This window comes from Haliaeetus leucocephalus, unplaced genomic scaffold, assembly GCF_000737465.1.
Source record: "Haliaeetus leucocephalus isolate CR32 unplaced genomic scaffold, Haliaeetus_leucocephalus-4.0 Scaffold234, whole genome shotgun sequence".
In the NCBI taxonomy this organism is placed as follows: Eukaryota; Metazoa; Chordata; class Aves; order Accipitriformes; family Accipitridae; genus Haliaeetus; species Haliaeetus leucocephalus.
In genome coordinates this window covers 241,743-260,722 of record NW_010972670.1, presented here as the reverse complement: position 1 = coordinate 260,722, position 18,980 = coordinate 241,743, and the positions used below count along the sequence as shown (strand labels likewise).

The following is an 18,980-nucleotide window of genomic DNA, read 5'->3' as shown; positions in this document are numbered from 1 at the left end:
GGGGGGGGGGGGGGAGTTCCTTTAAATTAGAAAAGGAATCTGAGAGAATGGAAGCAGTAAAAGCTTAAGAATAAGCATGAAGCTTTTGAAATGCTTCCTGCTGCATGTTTATACGTTGATTAAAAAAATTAAATAACAGCAGTAATTCAGGCACAGGAAAGAGGGGTCATTGTGTGTATTTAAGATAGTCAAACTAATCACGTAAGCTAATGCTGGTGTTCTCCTGTGGTAATGCTGCTGCTGTCCATGCTCTCTGGAAACTAAAACATTTGAGCATCATTTCTTTTACCTTTCAAATGTTCATGTATTATCACAGTGAAAGATCATTTAGCTGGGTATCTTAATTCCTGATCTGGCAAACTGGCTTTTTAAAGCACATCTCTATTACTTGCTATTCAAGTCTTAATGAAATGAGAACTGGGAATGTGGAGGAGAAAATAAGTAACCAACTGGAGAAAATAAATAATCAACTGGCAAAACTCACAACTATTACTCAAAAAGGCATCTTTTTCCCTTTCCTCTTCTCCCACAGAGAATCCCCAACCATGATGACTGGCATTGTAAAGCTTGTCGATCTTGCCTTATATTTTTGTGGTGTTGCTCACCAAAATCAATATGCTGAGCTCCTACTGTAGGAACAGTCATCCTTTTATATATTGTAATAGTGTTTAATTTTTCATTCTCGGCCGTAATTTTCCAGTGCTGCTTATACTATTAGTGTGTAAATTAGCCGTTTGTAGTTATGGGCTTTGGGTGCCTGCAGTATATGTTGCGTATAGCTAGAATGCATTGCAGATAGACGGTCAGCAGTGAACAGGAGAGCTGGGCTGAAGTCTCAGAAACGTTTAGATTTGCCACTTCTCTTAGCAGCTGTCTTGCGATAAAGTTATGCTGACAGGGCAAGTGGGAGACAAGGTACAGTTAAGCTCTCAAAAAAATAGTGGAATGATGGGTAAATGAACTGCTAACACCTTTGCTCACTTTTCCCTCTTTAGCTATGACAGGGGATCCACTTTCAACGTGTTTGTGGGAAAAGGTCAACTTATTGCTGGGATGGACAAAGCTCTGGTTGGCATGTGCGTGAACGAGCGGCGGTTCGTGAAAATTCCCCCCAAGCTTGCCTACGGCAGTGAAGGCGTCGGTAAGTGCAGCACCGGGCCAGTGAATAGCTGGTTGTGCAAGTGATTCAGCCGAGTAGATAGAAAATGGAGTCACAGAAGAGAAGGGCAGAAATTGCAAGTAGTGAATTTCAGAGAGATTCTCTCCTGCTCAGGGGTGTTTGTTAAGCCTATAGCCTAGCTAATTGCTCCAGGCTCCCTCTGGGTGCACCAAAGGAAGAGCTGTGCAAACGAACCTTGCTCCTAAAGTTAACTACTTATTTATACCTACCTCGCTGTTAAATAGTTATTGTGTTTTGGCCTTGCAGTGCTGCACAAGGTCTTGCCAGTGCCAAAAGCAGCTTTGCTCTGCAGACTTAGAGGCAACAAAAGCTAAATCAAGAGCAGTTTGCCTGATGGACATACTTGATAACAGTTCATGTTGCCAGATTCTCCCCCTTCTTATGTAGCTGCAACAGTGACAAGGGGACAGGGGGATATAAGCACAAAAAGGAGTAAGTTGTACATCATGGATTTTATTTAGGGAATCTGTAGATTGGTTCCCTTTTTGCTGATATCCTGTAGAAAAAGGAAAATAAAACTGGTTGTGTTGTTTTGGTTTTGCAGCTGGTGTGATACCCCCCAATGCTGTGCTCCATTTTGATGTGCTTCTGATCGATCTCTGGAACTTGGAGGATGAAGTGCAGGTTCAGACTTACTTCAAACCTGAGAAGTGTCCTCGGACAGTTCAGGTGTCTGACTTTGTACGATACCATTACAATGGAACGTTCTTAGATGGGACTCTGTTTGATTCAAGGTACGCAGCTGGGTTGTGTGTCTTTTTGTCTTTTGATAGGTATCTGATGTCACCTTAAACCATCACTTCACTCTTCATGGGTATAACAATTAATGCTAATTGCCCAGAAAGACAAGAAATGAAAGCTAGCATCATAAAAGTGTCATTAATTTATTCAGGGGTTATGGGACAGCAGTACTGACTCAAACCAATAAACCAGTATATTATTTGTGTGTGAACATTACCAGCCTGGCTCCTCTTTTTTAAAATTTCATTCCCTGTATCTATATTACTATTTATTGCAGTCAGCTAGTAGTTTTTATAACCACTGCAGCATAGCTATTCAAGTTAGATACAAGCTTTATAAACTAAGCAGAGTTTGTGATGAAATTGAGCTACTAACATTTTCATACTGAGATTTTACGTTTACAGCATGTGTACTTTGTTAAAGTTCTGTGGAAAATGATGCTTTAATAACAGCTGCTATTATGTTTGTGAGCCACTTTTCAGAGCCTCTGTTAGGTTCCTGAAATAGCTAAGCACTCTGGAAAACATCACCCAGCCAGCCCTTGGTAAAATCAAGGAGCAATATTTTTGGGGCAGCAGGTTGTGAGTTATATTGTGCATAGCATGTGGCTTTTAAAGATTAATATTGTTCTTTCCTGTGCCTGTCTGACATTTGGTTGTGGGTTTTTTTTGGTTGTGTTGTTTTTGTTTGGTTTTTTTTTTTTTTCATTTTTAGCCATAATCGGATGCGAACTTATGATACCTATGTGGGAATTGGATGGCTGATTCCTGGTATGGACCAGGGTCTCTTGGGAATGTGCGTAGGAGAGAAGCGCATTATCACAATACCACCTTTCCTGGCATATGGAGAAGGAGGAGATGGTAAAAGTTGTTATTTTTTTTTTTTTTAATCCAGGTCAACCATATTTTAAAACAAACTTGCACTTTGTGTATTTTAAATTTATGGACAGCATTATTACCCATTTCAGACAGATGGAACAAAGTAATGGAAAGAGAGGTTCAAAATGTATTATGTACAGGATTGGACTGATTAGAAAGTACAAGATTTAAAAAAAAATTTAAACAGTAAATTGCTTAACAGACATATTGTTGAAACAATTGTAATCTTTTTATACTGAAATTTTATTTCATTCAGAGAATATAATCTGTGATTAATATCTAGTGGCTACAAAAACTTGAAGTCTGGTGACTGCATAATTGTTTCAATGACTGCCACAGAGAGCAAAAAACTTTTGAAAAAAAGAAAATACGTATTTTTAGTTCCAGTTTGGTGGTTTTGTGTTTTTTTTTTTTGCAACCAATGCTCTAGTAATAACTACAAGGTAGATTAATTCTCCTATGAGGCTGTATGCAGCCTGTGGGTCATACATAGAGGTCTTCGTGTTAAATGAGGGGGCAGTTAGGTATAGTTTGGGACTCTTCCTTAGATTCTTTCTCTGCTCTAGTGTTTAAGGATGTGTCTGTGGTGTACAAGGTTTTATACCCCTTCCATGACTTCATTACCATTAACTGTGATAGCCATCTCCATGGATAACAAAACTTTGTGGAGTTATGTTTTAAAATTTTGGTAGGATCTTGAGCCCAATGGTTCTCAGTCAAAGCAACCCACACTATAATTTATGTATTGATGGAAAAGTACATTTTCACTGAGATACTCAATTTACCCTTCTTCAACTTCCATCATGTGGTCTCCTGTTTTGATACTAACAGGACGGGAAGAGCGGATGTACCAGATTTGTATTCTACTGGTTATTTTATGCACTTTCGTGAAGGGTGTTGGAAATACTGGTAGACTAAACCATGCAGCTCAGATGGAGCTGGTGTATGTTGACTAGGATGGGTGTTGCTGAAAATGCTGATGTTTTCAGTGAGGCAGTGCCATCGCAATAGGAACAGAATGAAATACTTGAGTTGGAGAATTGAGTGACAAACCCACACATGAAACGAAAAATGAGTGACTAGAAGCAGATTACACTAATTTATTTTGGGAGGGGAGGTGCTTGATATTCAGCAGTGGGTTACTTTTCTTCAAGAAACATGTTTAAGCTCCTTCTAGAACACCTGCGATTTCTTACGAATTTTCTACTCTAACGTTTTTGTAGGCAAGGACATCCCTGGCCAAGCTTCCCTTGTCTTTGATGTGGTTTTGCTAGATCTCCATAACCCCAAAGATGGTATTGCTATTGAGAACCAGCATGTGCCTGAATCTTGTGAGCGGAGAAGCCAGACAGGAGACTTTCTCCGATACCATTACAATGGCACACTTTTGGATGGCACATTGTTTGATTCCAGGTAACCAAACCGTTCAGCCCTACAGATCCCATTTCCAGTTTGACTCGTCTGTCTTGTCCATAATATACCCAAATACAATTCTTTGCTTTTCCTTCCTTTTTGAAATTTTTGAGTGGAGTTGGAGTCTTCTCTTCTTAAAAATCTCATAGAAAACTTTTCAGTATGGGAGGGGAGATGAAGACCTATTTTGTATTATGACAGTATCACAGATGCCATCTAGGGGTTGTGATCCACCTGGTGAAGCTATGGGTGCTTTAGACACTTGTGCCTGAAGATTCTTTGCCCCATAGAGTTTATCTGCCAAATAGGTAATACTAGTGAAGAGAGAGAAAATAAATACGATTCCCATTTTATGTCCTGAGAATTGTGAGTCAGTGTGCTAGTGGCTAGTTTAAGGTTAATCTCAAGACAATCTTTCCATTTGTACTTGAAAACTATTTGCATTTTGAAGGCTAACGTCTTTCAAGACTGAATTCAGCAACAGGGTTTCTGTGATAAAGGAAGAGGAATTGCTGTCACATGAAATTCAAAGCTCTCTGGGCACATGAGCTTCACCTACAGAACTATAGGATGAATAATACCCTTGTAGCTTCCTGTCACTTTTGTTTGCTCTTTAATGAGCAGTACTTTACTTTCCCACTCCAGCTTTCGGAACAGCTAGCACAAGTAGCTAAAAAGAGTTGAAAATGAGCCACTGTAAAACATGTTACGAAATAATAAACTCATGGAAAAATGTTTAGTACTACTACAGCTGCTGCAAGCTGAAGATCAGTTTGCAAACAAAAGCTGCCTAGTATGCCATGTGTGCTACTTCCTGTGAGGAGGAGTCAAGGAATTGTATCTCCTGTAATTGAATTGAGGTGCGGTAAGGTTCAGAATCAGTCTTGACCTCCCCTTTCTGCTGCCCAGCTTGGTGGGAGGATAGAAAGCAAGAGACCTGCATCAGCAGCCATCACTGTATGTCTTAATGTACAGCTCATGAAAACTTCTAAGTTAAGAACTTAAAGCTTATCCACAGTGCACCTGCCCAGAATCTCTCTTTTTTTGAGATGTAAATGAGCATTGTCTGTAGTAATTAACTTTTGAAAATGGTTGTAGTGTTTATATTAGGGTTGTTGTCAATAAATAATAATAAGTGCTTTGTAGACAGTAGCCTCTACATCATTCTAAGTGCTGACATTAATTAGAGGGCTTATTCATTAGAGTGTTGTATCCTGGCTTCCTGCAGAATTTACAAGAAAGGCCAATATCTTACGAGTATCTATGAAGAAATAGAGCAGCTAACAATAGTTATTGAAAGCCTTGGAGTTCTCCAGGAGAAAATTTCTCACTAGTACAGGGAGCATGCCAAAAGCACTGCAAATGGCTGGGATTGAGAGCTCTAATAATCTTTTCTTTCATTTTTTTTCCCCTGCAATATTCAGCTGCAGAACTGCCCCTGGGCAGCTCAGCCAGGGCTATCTGGACTTAGAGCAGTTGAATAAACATCTGAATTACATCAGGGTCTGCACTGGTCTTGCTCTTTCCCAGAGTTACCTCATAAAGATGAATTAAAACCTTTCTGCCTTTCCTTCCTTGGGTTGTGCCTTCGTGTAGCGTGCCCTGTAGAAACACAGAAGATAGACACATCCTTGTAATAAACATCATTTGTTGTTGTATGCTTGTTCTATTCTGTTGTTAGGTGTTGAAGCAGATCCTTCAACCTATGTATAAGTGATTACATAGTTTGAAAGGGAGGGATAGTATTGATACTGTTTTGTTGTCATGACTCATTTTAATGCTGTGCATCCCAGGAGAACCTATTTCTCCCACCTCTTCCTTATAGTAGTTGAACTACATAGCTGTGGTTGCAAAATGAGACAGTCTGAAGGGTGTCTCATGAAAATGAACATAAACTATATCTAGTTGATAAGCACTTATTAAAGTAGCATCAGGGCAGGGGAAAATTTAAAGGAGAAACCTGATTTTTTTCAGTTACTTATCAAAACATGTTTTCTGTTTAGTCTAAAATACATTAATAAGTGAGATTTTCTTTCAAAATACAGGAGAAACATATTTGCAAATAAGCTGTTCCCTAGCCAGGGTCCCAGTACTGGTTAATAAATGATGCATGCATCACTGACTGATGAAACCTGGTGGCCTAGATTCATTGAACATGGTGATTGCATTGTGCCTCTCTGGTGCTGGTTAATGACCATGTGCTTGACCTTAACCGGTTTAAGAATTGTGTTGCAGACCTATTGCAAGATTCTGTGTTTTCTTGAATACGCCTGACGCTGCTAAAATGCAAATACTTTCCATAGCTATTCACGAAATCATACATATGACACCTATGTTGGGAAAGGTTATGTGATTGCTGGAATGGATGAAGGTTTGCTAGGTGTGTGCACTGGTGAAAAAAGAAGAATAATAATCCCCCCTCATCTTGGGTATGGAGAAGAAGGAAGAGGTGAGCTTGGCTTTTCATTCAATCTGCTGTAATTAATGATGTTTCCTTTATTGTTTAGTGCCTCTGTGTGTAGTTCTGGGGTTTTTTTGGCATTTGAAAGGCTTTTTCATTATTCTTATTCTTTTCATTATTTTATGGGCATGCAACTGACAGGATTACACCCAGAATTTGCAGAATTATTTTAATTAGCTAAAGAGGTAGGACAACAATAATGCAGAACAATCTCACATGTAATTGGTGACCTTAAATTATTTGGATAATTAGTGTTTCAGGCAGACTAGTGCTTGGATGCCAGGAGCTCTGCAGTGTGAAATCTTCCTTCCTGTGTGTCTTAACAAGCTCTTTTTGCTAAAGGAATTGATAGTGTTAAGTTTTCTTCCCCATTCCTTCCACAGCCACAGGTTTTGTGGACTCTTAAGCCACCTCTGTAAATGGTGGATGCATGTAACAGCAGAGTGTCTGTGTATGTATAACACAGAATTAACATTCCTTTGGGAAAACTCAGTACCTAAAAAGAGTGCTGTGAGAGGTCTAATAGGATAACCCTTCTAGCCAATCACAGTTTTATGGCTGGTGTTTCAAGACGTAGCTCCTGGGATGTTATTTGGAAAATGTGACTTGGAAGAAAAGCCTCTCCTCTGGGAATGCAAATTCTATGCTGTTGATCTGGGTATTAGATTCCTCTACCAGCAAACCCAATTCCTGGGTCTGGATGTGTCTGTCAGTCCTGGTAATGCAATTGCACATTATCCTGGGAAGCGTGGGAAGAAGTTGCTTGCTTTCAGGATATTTTAAGGAAATGTAACCTTTTAGACATAATGGTGTTCCTTGAAGCATGAGAAGTCCTACAAGAATCTTGATGATCAATAATGAATTGGTACATGAAGCGCAAATCAGTTATTTAGGGTGGTCCCAGGCAATACATGATTATTGCTTCATTTCTGCATAATTTTCAAATTCAGAATAATGGAAATTTTTTTCCTTCACTGTTGAAGTGGGTGTGTTTAGTGCTTTTCCACTGATTCTCTTTCCTAAATGGGATGCAGCTTGCATCTGTTGCATACAGAGGAGGTGTAATCTTTTAATTCTGAGTGAGAAGAGTAAAATGACTTAGTAGCAGACACAGTGGGAATACATATTCCTACAGGGTGCAGTACCTGGTCATCATAAGCCTGTTTGGATACCATTTCTTCCTCTACTTGCCTAATTTGCTTCCTATTTAGGAAAGATTCCAGGATCTGCAGTGCTTGTCTTTGACATCCACGTGGTTGACTTCCACAACCCCTCAGATTCGGTCGGCATTACCGTTAACTACAAACCTTCCAACTGCACCGTACTGAGTAAGAAGGGAGATTACTTGAAGTATCACTACAATGCTTCGCTCCAGGATGGTACTGTGCTGGACTCGACGTAAGTCTATCACCTAGTAAAGAAAATATCTCTAGCAGCTGTCAAAGCAGAATGAATCACCTGCAAAGCGGGCTGGCAGGGAATAAAGAATTTTTAAGTACAAAATTGAGTATTTATGTAAAATGTATTTTTATGTCTGCCTGCCTAAGATACATAGGAGAAGGAAAAGAAAAAGAAAATCTATCATAGCATAATGAGAGACCTGGGAACAAACAGGATGTAGGAATGTGCTGGAGAAGAACATAAACGCTACAGGTGGAGTGACAAAACAGGTTGTCTGCATGGCAGTCTAAGTGGGCTATTTCAGGTGTCTGGGCCAGTCATACTAGAACGACACAGGGTTCGGCATGAATGAACTGTCCAAGTTTATTCAGTTTCTTGGGTAGGATTTGCGCTCTGTCCTGATTCGGTGCTCCGGAGAGAGGTCTGGTAGGGCTACTTTGTGTAGTCTTGTTAAAGCTGTCTTGAGTGTGGTTTATAGTAAATGGTCACCTGTCATATCTGTACCGCACATGGGTGCTAGTTTTCCTGTATTGTAGTGTTGCGGTAAGTGTCAGCATGGAGAGACTATCAGAGGGCTTGATCATGACTGTGATGATAATGTTCCTTTTCCTCCTTCCTGTTGACAGTAGGTTTATGAGGGAAGCCAGAGATCGCTCCCGTCTGTCTCGTATAGAACTAAAGTGAGCCCATCGCATTGTTTGCTGCAGCTACAAGAATGCTTCTGCTAGCTTTTTTTCTGCCTTCATTGTTTGGATAGTGCAAGTCATCTAAATAATATTTTATATTATTCTATAATATAATTTTATAATTAAGGCAAGTTAGGAAAAGCTATTTTTAAACAGGTTATAACTAACATAGGAAACCGCTCGTAGTTTTCACGGTGTACACAATAGCTTGCAGACCTGAAAAGCTGGCTTACATTGAAGCACGTGATGTCATGCTGTAGGCAAGTATGAATGCAAGTAATGTGTTCAGATTCAAGACACCTTTTATATGGCAGGAATGCTCAATTCCCATTTTGTAGCAGGAACCAAGGGATGTCAAGACTGTCTTAAAGCAGTTTGTAGAGAATCAAAGATCATGAATCTTGTGCTCCTAGTTTTAAGGCTGACCTCCTAGCCACTGGACTGTTTTCTTTCCAAATAATACTCTGTTATACAAGCACATCCTGCAGTGGTACAGCCAAGCCAAATAACCAAAGAAAGGAGACCAACAGAAGAAAGGGTCCCGCTGTTATGACACATGCCAAGTAAAAAGTCTTAACACTGCATGTTCTGCTTTTAGAATCACAATACATGTTTAACTCCTGTTAATTTCTGATTTTAGAAATGAGCCACCAGCAGCAAGGTATAATTCAAAATATAATATGGTTAAATAGCAGCAGTAGTAGTATACTTCCAAGCTGTCTTGGTTAAGTGACTACTACATTACAGCGACTGATTTCATTAAAGGGATGGCTGATCCATGTGAATGCACCCAGATCCTTAGTTGGTAGTTCTGGGACAAATGTACATCTGGAATTTTTATATCTGCTAAAATGTCCAATTTCATTAGTTAAAAATGTGTGAAAGGCAAAAGTCCTTATTTCAAGATAAAATACTTTGGGGGCTTAATTGGCAGGATTAATTATTTTAATGGGATTTCATTCAAGAAGCCCATAATTTTAGTACCAGAAGATTTGTCAACAGTGAGATGCTTCTGTTTCGTGTTGGCTGTAACTTGCTACCTTGAGAACAACTTCAGGTAGCTGCTTGGTAGAACAGAGCATTGGACACCAAGTTAATTTTTTGGCAATGACAGGACACTAATTAGAAACTGCTGTTTCTGGGGTAATTTTGAACAACATGAATTCTCTACTGTATGTTGAAATTTTTAATTTTTCTTCCCTTCCTCTCCAGACACAGCCTTGGCAAGACCTACAACATAGTTCTGGGATCCGGACAGGTGGTTGTGGGGATGGACGTGGGCCTTCAAGACATGTGTGTTGGGGAACGACGAACAGTTGTTATTCCACCTCATCTTGGTTATGGAGAAGATGGAGTTGGTAAGCGAGTGAAACCTATTGCGCATCCACTTAGCATCTCTTGAGTAACTGAAACGCAAGTGCGCATGTTTTGTTACTTGCTATGCATTAGGTGACATAAGGTGAGTGTCTCTTAGCTGCTTGAATGGGAATTTTTTAGAGGTTTTTAATTTCATTATTTTAGACAACCTCCCCATTCCCCAATGAAATGAACATCCTGTGTTGTGTTTTAAGTCATAGTGTTACTGTGGCCAATAGAAAGACCATCCCAGTAGAGAAGGGAACACATGCCCTCAGTAATGTTGCTTTGTCAAAATGGAAAGCTCCAGGCACTCTGGTGTTGCAGAGGGATGTAAACAGTGTTCTTCATTATAGGGAATTGGGTACTCATGCTTGGACATGCGACGTGGTGTTCAGGAAACAAAACTGAAGGGGACTGTTCAGCACTAGTATGTTAGAAAATTCAAAGAAAACTCAAAATTGAGAAACTACATAAGCTGAATGTAAGATTGAAACAGTGTATTGGTACCGTTGAAACCCCAACACCAATACATTTAAGGCAGTTTGCTCTGTTTTAGAGCATTGAGGCTTACCAATTTTTAATGACGGTGACAACAATAATAAAAAGAACAATATAGAAGTGACAAGAACTTTCATATCCCAGTATGTGTGGTTGTTACTGGTCTTCTGAGTTAAAAGTCTCGAGGGAAAGGAGTCTATCAGGAGATCACCATGATCAACAAACGCTGGTACGTATGGAAACAGTTGCATAAGTTGCTATGTTCTTTGAATAGCTCCGGAACAGTTTGTATTTTATAAAGGCTGTCTGTCAGGCATCACATGTCAAGCTTAATGGAGGATTAATTTGTGATAAGAGATAAAAAAAGCATTTTCACTTGTACCTGTCTTCCATGAAAAATTATGAGTATTATATATATGCAACATTTTATACTATAAAATTGCATAGTTATATATAATAAATTGAAAATTTCCTCATAACATAAAAAGTCTGCTGTGTTAAATACCTGTCATAGGTATTTGCCATCATTCAAATTACATCCGATACACACGGTCTGAAACATTGCATGGTTGTTAGTGTTTTGGTGTGTACCCAGATGTCTGAAGAGATTGCTCATTTGCTACTGGAGAGAAGTTAGAGGTGACCTCAGTTTTCTTATTCAAGGATAAATGAAACTCTTTCCATGGTTTCATTGATGTAACACCCCAAGCTGTTGCAACACTGTTGAGTCTGTCAGGAGCACCTTGATACACAGTGTATTGGTGAGATAAAGGAAAATTGATTAATTCCCACAGTTTTATAAGTAAAAAAATGGATGCAGTTTTATCATGAAAGCTTCCTTTACGTTTTGTTCACCTCTGCTGAAGTGAACAGGAAGATTTGGTAGGCTTGGGATCACGGGGCTTGGGGATCACAGTAGAGAAGCACCTGTTGGAGCAGGAAGAGAAATTTAATTACGGATTAAAAGGAAAGATACCCTTCAATGTAAGTGAGGATAAATACCCCTCTTTGCTGTTTGTCATGACAGAAGGAGAAGTGCCTGGTAGTGCTGTATTAGTTTTCGACATTGAACTGCTGGAGCTGGTGTCTGGCTTGCCTGAAGGGTACATGTTTGTATGGAATGGGGAAGTCTCTCCCAATCTTTTTGAAGAAATAGACCAGAATCATGATGGAGAGGTTCTTCTGGAGGAGGTAAGCTGAAACAATGAAAACACTTGCAGTGGTTTTCTCCTACCACCATCAATGCAGACGTTGAAGAATGAGGTCTTTCCTCCTCCTCCTCCTCTTCTCCTCTTCTTCTTCTGACATGGTGTCTGTTGTCAAGTTAAGAAGAACGTAGTGTGTCAGTTAAAACATGGTTATCTAGCTTTAGAGATAGAACCAAAAAGAAAAAAGAAATATAAGAACGGCCATACTACTTAAGATCATTTACTATTGTGGTCTCCTTGGTCAACAACAGATACTTAGGGCACAAGTTTAAGAGGCAGAGTTAGTATTCAATGATCCTTTGTTGTATCAGCCTTCTCAGTGTCTGTTAATTAGAAGTTTATGGTGAATCCTTGAGCCAAAGCTGAGCCTTCAGCAGTGCATCCAGGAACCATCTAATCACTTCTGGAGTCTGGCAGTGCCTGCAGCTGCTCCTTCCACAGGTGAATTGTGTGCTGTGTGAACAAGTCCTTCCCCTTACTTGCTTTTAAAATCTGCAGTGTGAGAATGTCATTGGGTGCCCTAATTGAAAGCCGCTTGCCTTTGCCACATCATCTCTGATAATATAAACCTCTGTGAGGTTTTCCTCTGTGTTTTCTCTTAACTGAGGAGTTCTATTTTTTTATCCTCCTCTTAAGTCTTCTTTGTCACCTTTCTCTGTCATTCTGTTTTGTGTCCTTCCTCGCCGGAGTAGTGCTGCCTGCAGTGCTCAAGGGGTAGGCTGTGGCCCTGTGGAACAGCATGGAATGCCTTTGAGCATTTTAGCAAGCTAATGGGATGAAATAAAAACCTTGTTTTCCTTTTTCCTAGCACTTTTTTCCACCTCTTTATTTTCCTTCCTTCTCCATCTTCTTTCTTGTGTTTACCTCCACTTTTGCCCTTGCAGAGAAGGTAAGAGCTTTTACCAGTCTAGAGAATGAGTGAGGTAGGAAGTGACTGTTGTTATCCACATCCTCCTGGTCACCTAGCAAGGAGGGGAAGGAGAAGCCAAGGAGATATGAGAGGATACTTGGTCTAAAAGGTGTAAATGAATGTCAGCAGTAGCTCTCATTGCTGAAGCTTATTTAACAAGTAGTGCCAGAGATAACACTAATTGGAAAAGCTGTGTTTGATTGTAGACTTTGTTCTTGGCAAGCTAGCAGTATGACTTCTGTCAGATGTCTAATCACCTTGAATAATTTCATCATACGTATCAGGAAAAGGATTTTTAGGGAAAACTAACCTTGTAACGTTCCCCACCATGGAGTCAAGCAGAAGGCATAATGACTGAAGTTCCTTTAACAAACGTCATGATATCCTGATACTTAAAGTCTCATTTCTGTGTTTTGTTCTTTTTGTGTGTGTGTTGTTTCTTGTAAGATGCAGGCAGATGTCTGTTTTACAGTGTGAGCTTCTTGTATCAGCATGTGAAATTAAACCCCCTCAGTCCCTATAGATCTGTTTTCTATGTTACTCTCTGTTCAACTCATCTTGTCCCTAAATTATGAAAAAGAACTTTTCTATTATGGGTCCAGGACCCACTGGAATAAATGAGGAAGTCCCTGCTAAGCTCCACAAATAGTGATTTAGCCTCATGCGTCAGTCCTAATTAGTCCAATTTAGGTTTTCAGCTTTATAGGATAGTAAGAGTGTACTTTTACATACACTTAATAAGTAGTAGAATGCTGAATAGTCAACAACAAATAAATGCTACTTTTGTAAATATTCTTCAGTCTTAAATGTCTGTTTCATTGTGAGCTGTTTTCTCCTCCTTTCCTTCCACTTAGTTTTCAGAGTACATTCAAGCTCAAGTCGATTCTGGCAAAGGAAAACTAGCTCCTGGTTTTGATTTTGAAAAGATTGTTAAAAATATGTTCACCAATCAAGACCGGGATGGAAATGGTAAAGTTACCGCTGAAGAATTCAAGTTGAAAGACCAGGAGGCCAAAGAGGAACACGATGAACTGTAAAGAAGAGAGTCCCGAGCTGACCTGCTGACAGGGGTTTCAGCAAGCATGTTTCTGAAAAGTTAGCACTCGGATAGATAGCCTGTGTCTGCCTGTGCCTATGTGGTGGTAAACTGTTAAAATAGGAAGAGATTTTCAGTTGGAATTGTTAGGTATATTTGAAAAAAGTGTTAAGTGCCTCAAGTTAGAACATATAAATGGGTAAAGAGTGTACTGCCATACACGGTATTGTGAACCACATGGTCTGTTTTTATGCTAAAGATTAGAAGTTCTCATTGAACAATATACAGTCACTTGGATGGATGGATGGTAGGGAGAAAACTTACTGAGTGCTTTTAAAAGAGTTTTAAAAAACCTTCTGTATCCGAAATACTCGTGCAGGAGAACAAACCAGAAAATATTCCCCATGAAAATAACCTGTAAAAATTGTCAGTGCTTGAGCCCAGCTCCTTTCAGAAGGCACGAGCACTCTTTCCAGTAATGGAACAAAGTCATACAAGTATTTGCCAGCAGGAACTCTGATTTGCAAATTGCAGAACATGCAGATGATAGCAATGCCATTGCAGAATTTCCATAAGCTGTGAATTAAATTAAACAGGCCTAGAATTGTAACGCTGTATGTGTTGGGTTTTTTCCTTATGAAATAAAAGTTTGCTACCATCTGTATTGTATTTAATTAATAACCTTGACTCTTGCTGGCCTGTTGAAACAGTGTTCCAATCAGTGATTCCCAAACCTTTCTAGTTGCAGTCTTATTTATAGTTCCGTTACACTTTAAACATTAGCATTATAGGGTCCAAATACTGTCATAAGTACTGGATACAGTTGATTTTGTGTTGGACTTCAGTCTCCTGTTTTGGGAATTGTTAGACTAAGGAGTAAGTACTTAAAGCTTATGCAGCAGAGCAGTCTGGCATGGCCAATAAACAAAAAGACAGTGATAGAATCAAGAAACAGACCCATCTGTTTGTGTCTGCTAACATTCTGGCCTATCCCTCAATACAAAATCAGGCCTGGGAGTCCTGTTTAGATTATGTGAACTCTTCAGACAATCAGCCATTAGATCTATAAATGTAGCAAGCTGTTTAATAGACAATACACTAAACAGACATGTTTTTCTGGAAGGCTATATGATCTGCCCTCAGTATATTACATATAAAGAGCACAAATACGTATAGTGTGACACTATCAAAGACAAGTAGAAAGGGAGTTTTGTTTCCGTTATCTGCTTTGTGTCTAGTTTCTTGCTTTTCCTGATCTATACATGTGGATTCTAGGCTCCCTGAGATGCTCTTTTTAAAAACTGGTATTTCAATTGGATGAAAACCTTCTGTATTGGTTTTTAATAGAGTTGTTATAGAAAGTGCAGTGAAATACTTTTTTTCTAGTTTGATACCATTAAATATTGAATAACTGATCTTTTTGTTAAATAAAATGTTGATCAACTATTGCTGTTAAAGTTTCTTTTTTTTTCTGGTATTTTAATGGGTTGAGAACTTGAGTTGAAGCAAATACCCTTCACGCAGCTCTCTTCTCTTGCACACAGCAGGCTTATCCCGAGTATGTTCAATGCTGCTATTGATCTTCAGGAAAAATATTTTAAACTAAGATGATTTGGTTCAAAAGGATTGAAAATAATAAACCACAATAAAAGTTGGGTGTTTTGTTTTTTTTTTTTTTTTTCATAATTTATACAGGTGCAGTGAAGTCAAGTCATTCTTTGGCTTTAGGAGGAGGTCCCTAAATTACCCATCCCCTATTGCCATCAGCTGTGACAGTTGGGAGGGTGATGGTTCTCTTAGTTGGGGGCTCCAAGTCTCTCCTTGAATGAAACTGTCTTATGTAAGAAACAACTTTTCATTCCCCAGGCTAGTGAAAGCTAACTCACTGGCCTTTGTGTCTGGGTTTTGGTGTTTTCACTTCCATCCATAGCTCAAAAAATGCATGTATTGCACCTAAAATGCTGGAAGTCTGGTCTGGTTTGGGCTTGATGTAAATACCGGCCCTTTATACCAGATGTAAATATTGTGGATATCGGTGAATGGCACTTACAGTCCAAAGGTTTGTGATCTGAATGGCTCCTTAGAAGCGTTACCATCTTGTGAAAGCAGCTTTCTCGGAAGACCGTTGCACAAAATTTTCCCTCTTGTTTTGTTTGGAAGTAGATTGTTCACTTGTCACTGCGGTTCAAACACGCTGCTTCTGCGTGCTTATGGAGCTGAGATAAGGAGCGGGAAGAAAGTTGTGATTTGAATGCTGGCAGGAGCAGTCCTCAGTGTGGAAACAACTCCTTACTCTGTTCTCATACATACCCCCAAACTCCAAGTCTGTCTTCTGGATATCCAGAATTGTTCTATTTAGGAAAATCTTAGTGAATAGTTCTTCCTGCACAGAGGATTGTTCCAGATGGTTCCCAGGAGGTGGTCTGAGGAGTTCCTAGTAAACCAGGACGGCAGAGTTGTCCTTCAGGGCAGATGCAGGACAAAAACAGCACCATGCACAGAAGTGCAGTCAGTTGGTAATCCTGAAGATTGCCATGCTGGATTTCTTTGGAAGCACACATCAATGATGGGATAGCAGGTATGACTTTACCAGTGCTTCCGGCTAGGGTAAGTACATCTGAAATTCTCGTTCCGTTGCTCTTTAGGCCTTAGCAAACATGGCTTGTGATCCATCTAAATGAAGTTTTTCTGTCAAAAGGAAATTTTTGTTGCCCCCTCACCTTATCCCCCCCAAATCTGGAGGCTGCCATTTTGGAAATGAAAATGCAGCTTTGGGGGAAAGCAGAGGATAAATGGAAAAACTTGCTGCAAAATGATTGTATTTATACTGGGCATTTACTTGCCCAGAGATAGGCAACAGTGGCCAGGACTACCTGGCTACATTAGACTAAACTGCATAAAATCCAGAATTTTTTATTACTTAGGTAGACCCTGTCAGTTCTTTTCCCTTCTCTTGGCAGCTATCGGCTCCTACGTCAAAGGAAAGCTCAGGGCCACCTTCCCTCTCAGAAAAGGGTTGTACTTACGTTGAATCCTCTACCCATTGCTTCACATGGCGTGTAGCAGCCCTTCAAAAGTGAGGGCAGTCTGCCTGCCAATTAACTGAACCAGAGCCAGGGGAGCTGTCTGGGAAGTGAAATTGTGCTGGTATGGACTGGAAGAGCTCAGCCCAGCCCCTGCACCCCTAGCTCCAGCAATAAAAAAATCCCTCTACATCACCACCCTGTTAGAAAGGGCAGCCTGTGGTGGATATGGATATAAGGGAAATATTTTCTACCTGGAAATGTAAAATAATTTTTTTTATGCATACTTTCTTCCCTACGTAACTAAGATAAATTATTTAGAAAAATATATGGTAACTCTTTAAGGCTTATTAATAGCAGATGAAAATGGATAGTTTAGCTAACAGGAGACTCCCCAGAAATCAGGAGTACAGGCCCTGCTACTCCTGTAATGAACAGCCAGGTGCTATTCTCAGAGCTGGGCAGCTGACTCCTATTAGGCAGCTGGTTGATGAAAGGAAGCTGCCTGGAGTCAAGGCTGGGAATCACCTCCTGGATTGTCAGAGGCTCACTGGAAAGAAAAAGGAATATGGGTATGTACCCAGAAAAATCCAGGTATTTACAAATATTTTTCCTGTGTGATTTTTTCTGTCCTAACTTGACAGCAATGTTTTCTGCTGTGTAACTCTGCCTGTTCCAAGTATATTCAGAATTTATACTTAAAACAGAGTTTGCAGTTGTTGAACTCAAATATTTTTTTTTTCTGTGTGAAAAAATACTCTGATTTTCCTTTAAGCTTAAAAATGGCATATTTAGTTAGTATTTGATGCAAGTTTTTGGCTCAGTTCAGGACTATTAGTGTGTGTTTGACAGTAAGAGGATATTTGAGCTGGCTGTAACACCCACTCAGAAGGAGGAAACATTTTAAGCTAAATAAGGGTCCCAAATACTTGACCTTGGACATGTGGTACAGACAGAACACATACTGTGAGTAGAGGGGGGAAAAAAAAACCACCTCACAAATTCACTTAACTTTGCTGCTTATACCTTGCATTAAACTTTAGATATACTCTTTTGGCTATGGGAGAATGGTCTGGAAAACCTATGATACCTTTCTTTCCAAATTGAATCATAAATAAAATATACTTTTAGGGTTGCAAAATGTTTCTGGTTAGAAATTTGATTTAGAAAGACATTCTGTGAATACTGTCTCTTTCCTAAAAGTAAATGCAGAATCTGGATAGTAATTACAAGAATTAGGCTTGCTGGAGAGGATGGTTTAACTGGTAGCTGCAGTGTAAATTTTGTTTGCAGTTAATTTTGCTCATGGTTTTGGAGAGGCAACTGATAGTATCGATTCTTATTTCTAGCCAACAGACTAGTGACAAAAAGATGGGATTTTGAAAAAGTGGAGGATATCTAAAAATGCATCTTCTGTTTTCCATTAACTACCATATAAGCAAGAGTTACAGTTGACAGCGGAATGTGAGATGATGAAAGGGTATTCATAATCTGTACAGCACTATGTAGGTTTTTTAAATCAGACCTCCTGGTTCAGGTTGATCATATAAATAACTGTTTTTGCTAGAAAGCTATACATGTGGCATTTCAAGAAGTAAATTATTTGGTGTGCAGATACCCTTTGTACAGGAAATAGGTTCTATCAGATGATTGCAATGTGGCTTAGTTGCTCTTACGTCCTAGCAAAGGTTCACTGCTCTGGCAGACTCTTAACGTAGAATCTGAGACTGACAGGATTTAATGATAGAAGGAGAAAAGCGTGCCGGAGATCTTAACTTACCTGCCTCCTTGTGGGAGGGTAAGAATCCTTTTCCTTAAGTGACTGTAGTGGATTGAATGTTTGGTGACTGACCATTCGTTGTCCATCTGCTTGGAGGTGAGATTGGAAAATCTTCATTACATAATGCTCGAGAGATGGTTGTTTGATCTGAAATCCTCTACCAAGGCAAAAAGTTTTAAGTGTCTGTGTAGTTGGGAAATCATCAAGGGATCACTTCTGATAAGCTTGGGCTCTGGGCAGGCTGAACACTCATTTCAGTAACTCAGATTAAGATGTAGATGGAGGTCTGTTTTGGTAACTGCTTTTAAAGATGTTGTCTAATTCTTTTCCATATTGCTCTGCTAGTGCTTTCCTATATGGTTTTGGTTGGGGTTTTTTGTGGTGGTGGTGTTTTCTTTTTCTTTTA

The 18,980-nt window shown here is 39.5% G+C and overlaps 1 protein-coding gene across 1 annotated transcript in view; it reads left to right on the top strand.

The window, feature by feature from the left end:
• The window catches only part of FKBP9 (FK506 binding protein 9, 63 kDa), an 18,125-nt gene extending 3,201 nt beyond the window's left edge, over positions 1-14,924 (top strand). Inside the window, exons 2-10 of the mRNA XM_010567978.1 lie at positions 996-1,141; positions 1,725-1,914; positions 2,636-2,781; positions 4,023-4,212; positions 6,516-6,661; positions 7,885-8,071; positions 9,973-10,118; positions 11,645-11,808; positions 13,590-14,924. Coding sequence (XP_010566280.1) covers positions 1,054-1,141; positions 1,725-1,914; positions 2,636-2,781; positions 4,023-4,212; positions 6,516-6,661; positions 7,885-8,071; positions 9,973-10,118; positions 11,645-11,808; positions 13,590-13,772 — 1,440 coding nt within the window. The 5' untranslated portion in view covers positions 996-1,053 and the 3' untranslated portion in view covers positions 13,773-14,924. The remainder of the gene's footprint in view (positions 1-995; positions 1,142-1,724; positions 1,915-2,635; positions 2,782-4,022; positions 4,213-6,515; positions 6,662-7,884; positions 8,072-9,972; positions 10,119-11,644; positions 11,809-13,589) is intronic.
• The last annotated feature ends 4,056 nt before the right edge of the window (positions 14,925-18,980 follow it).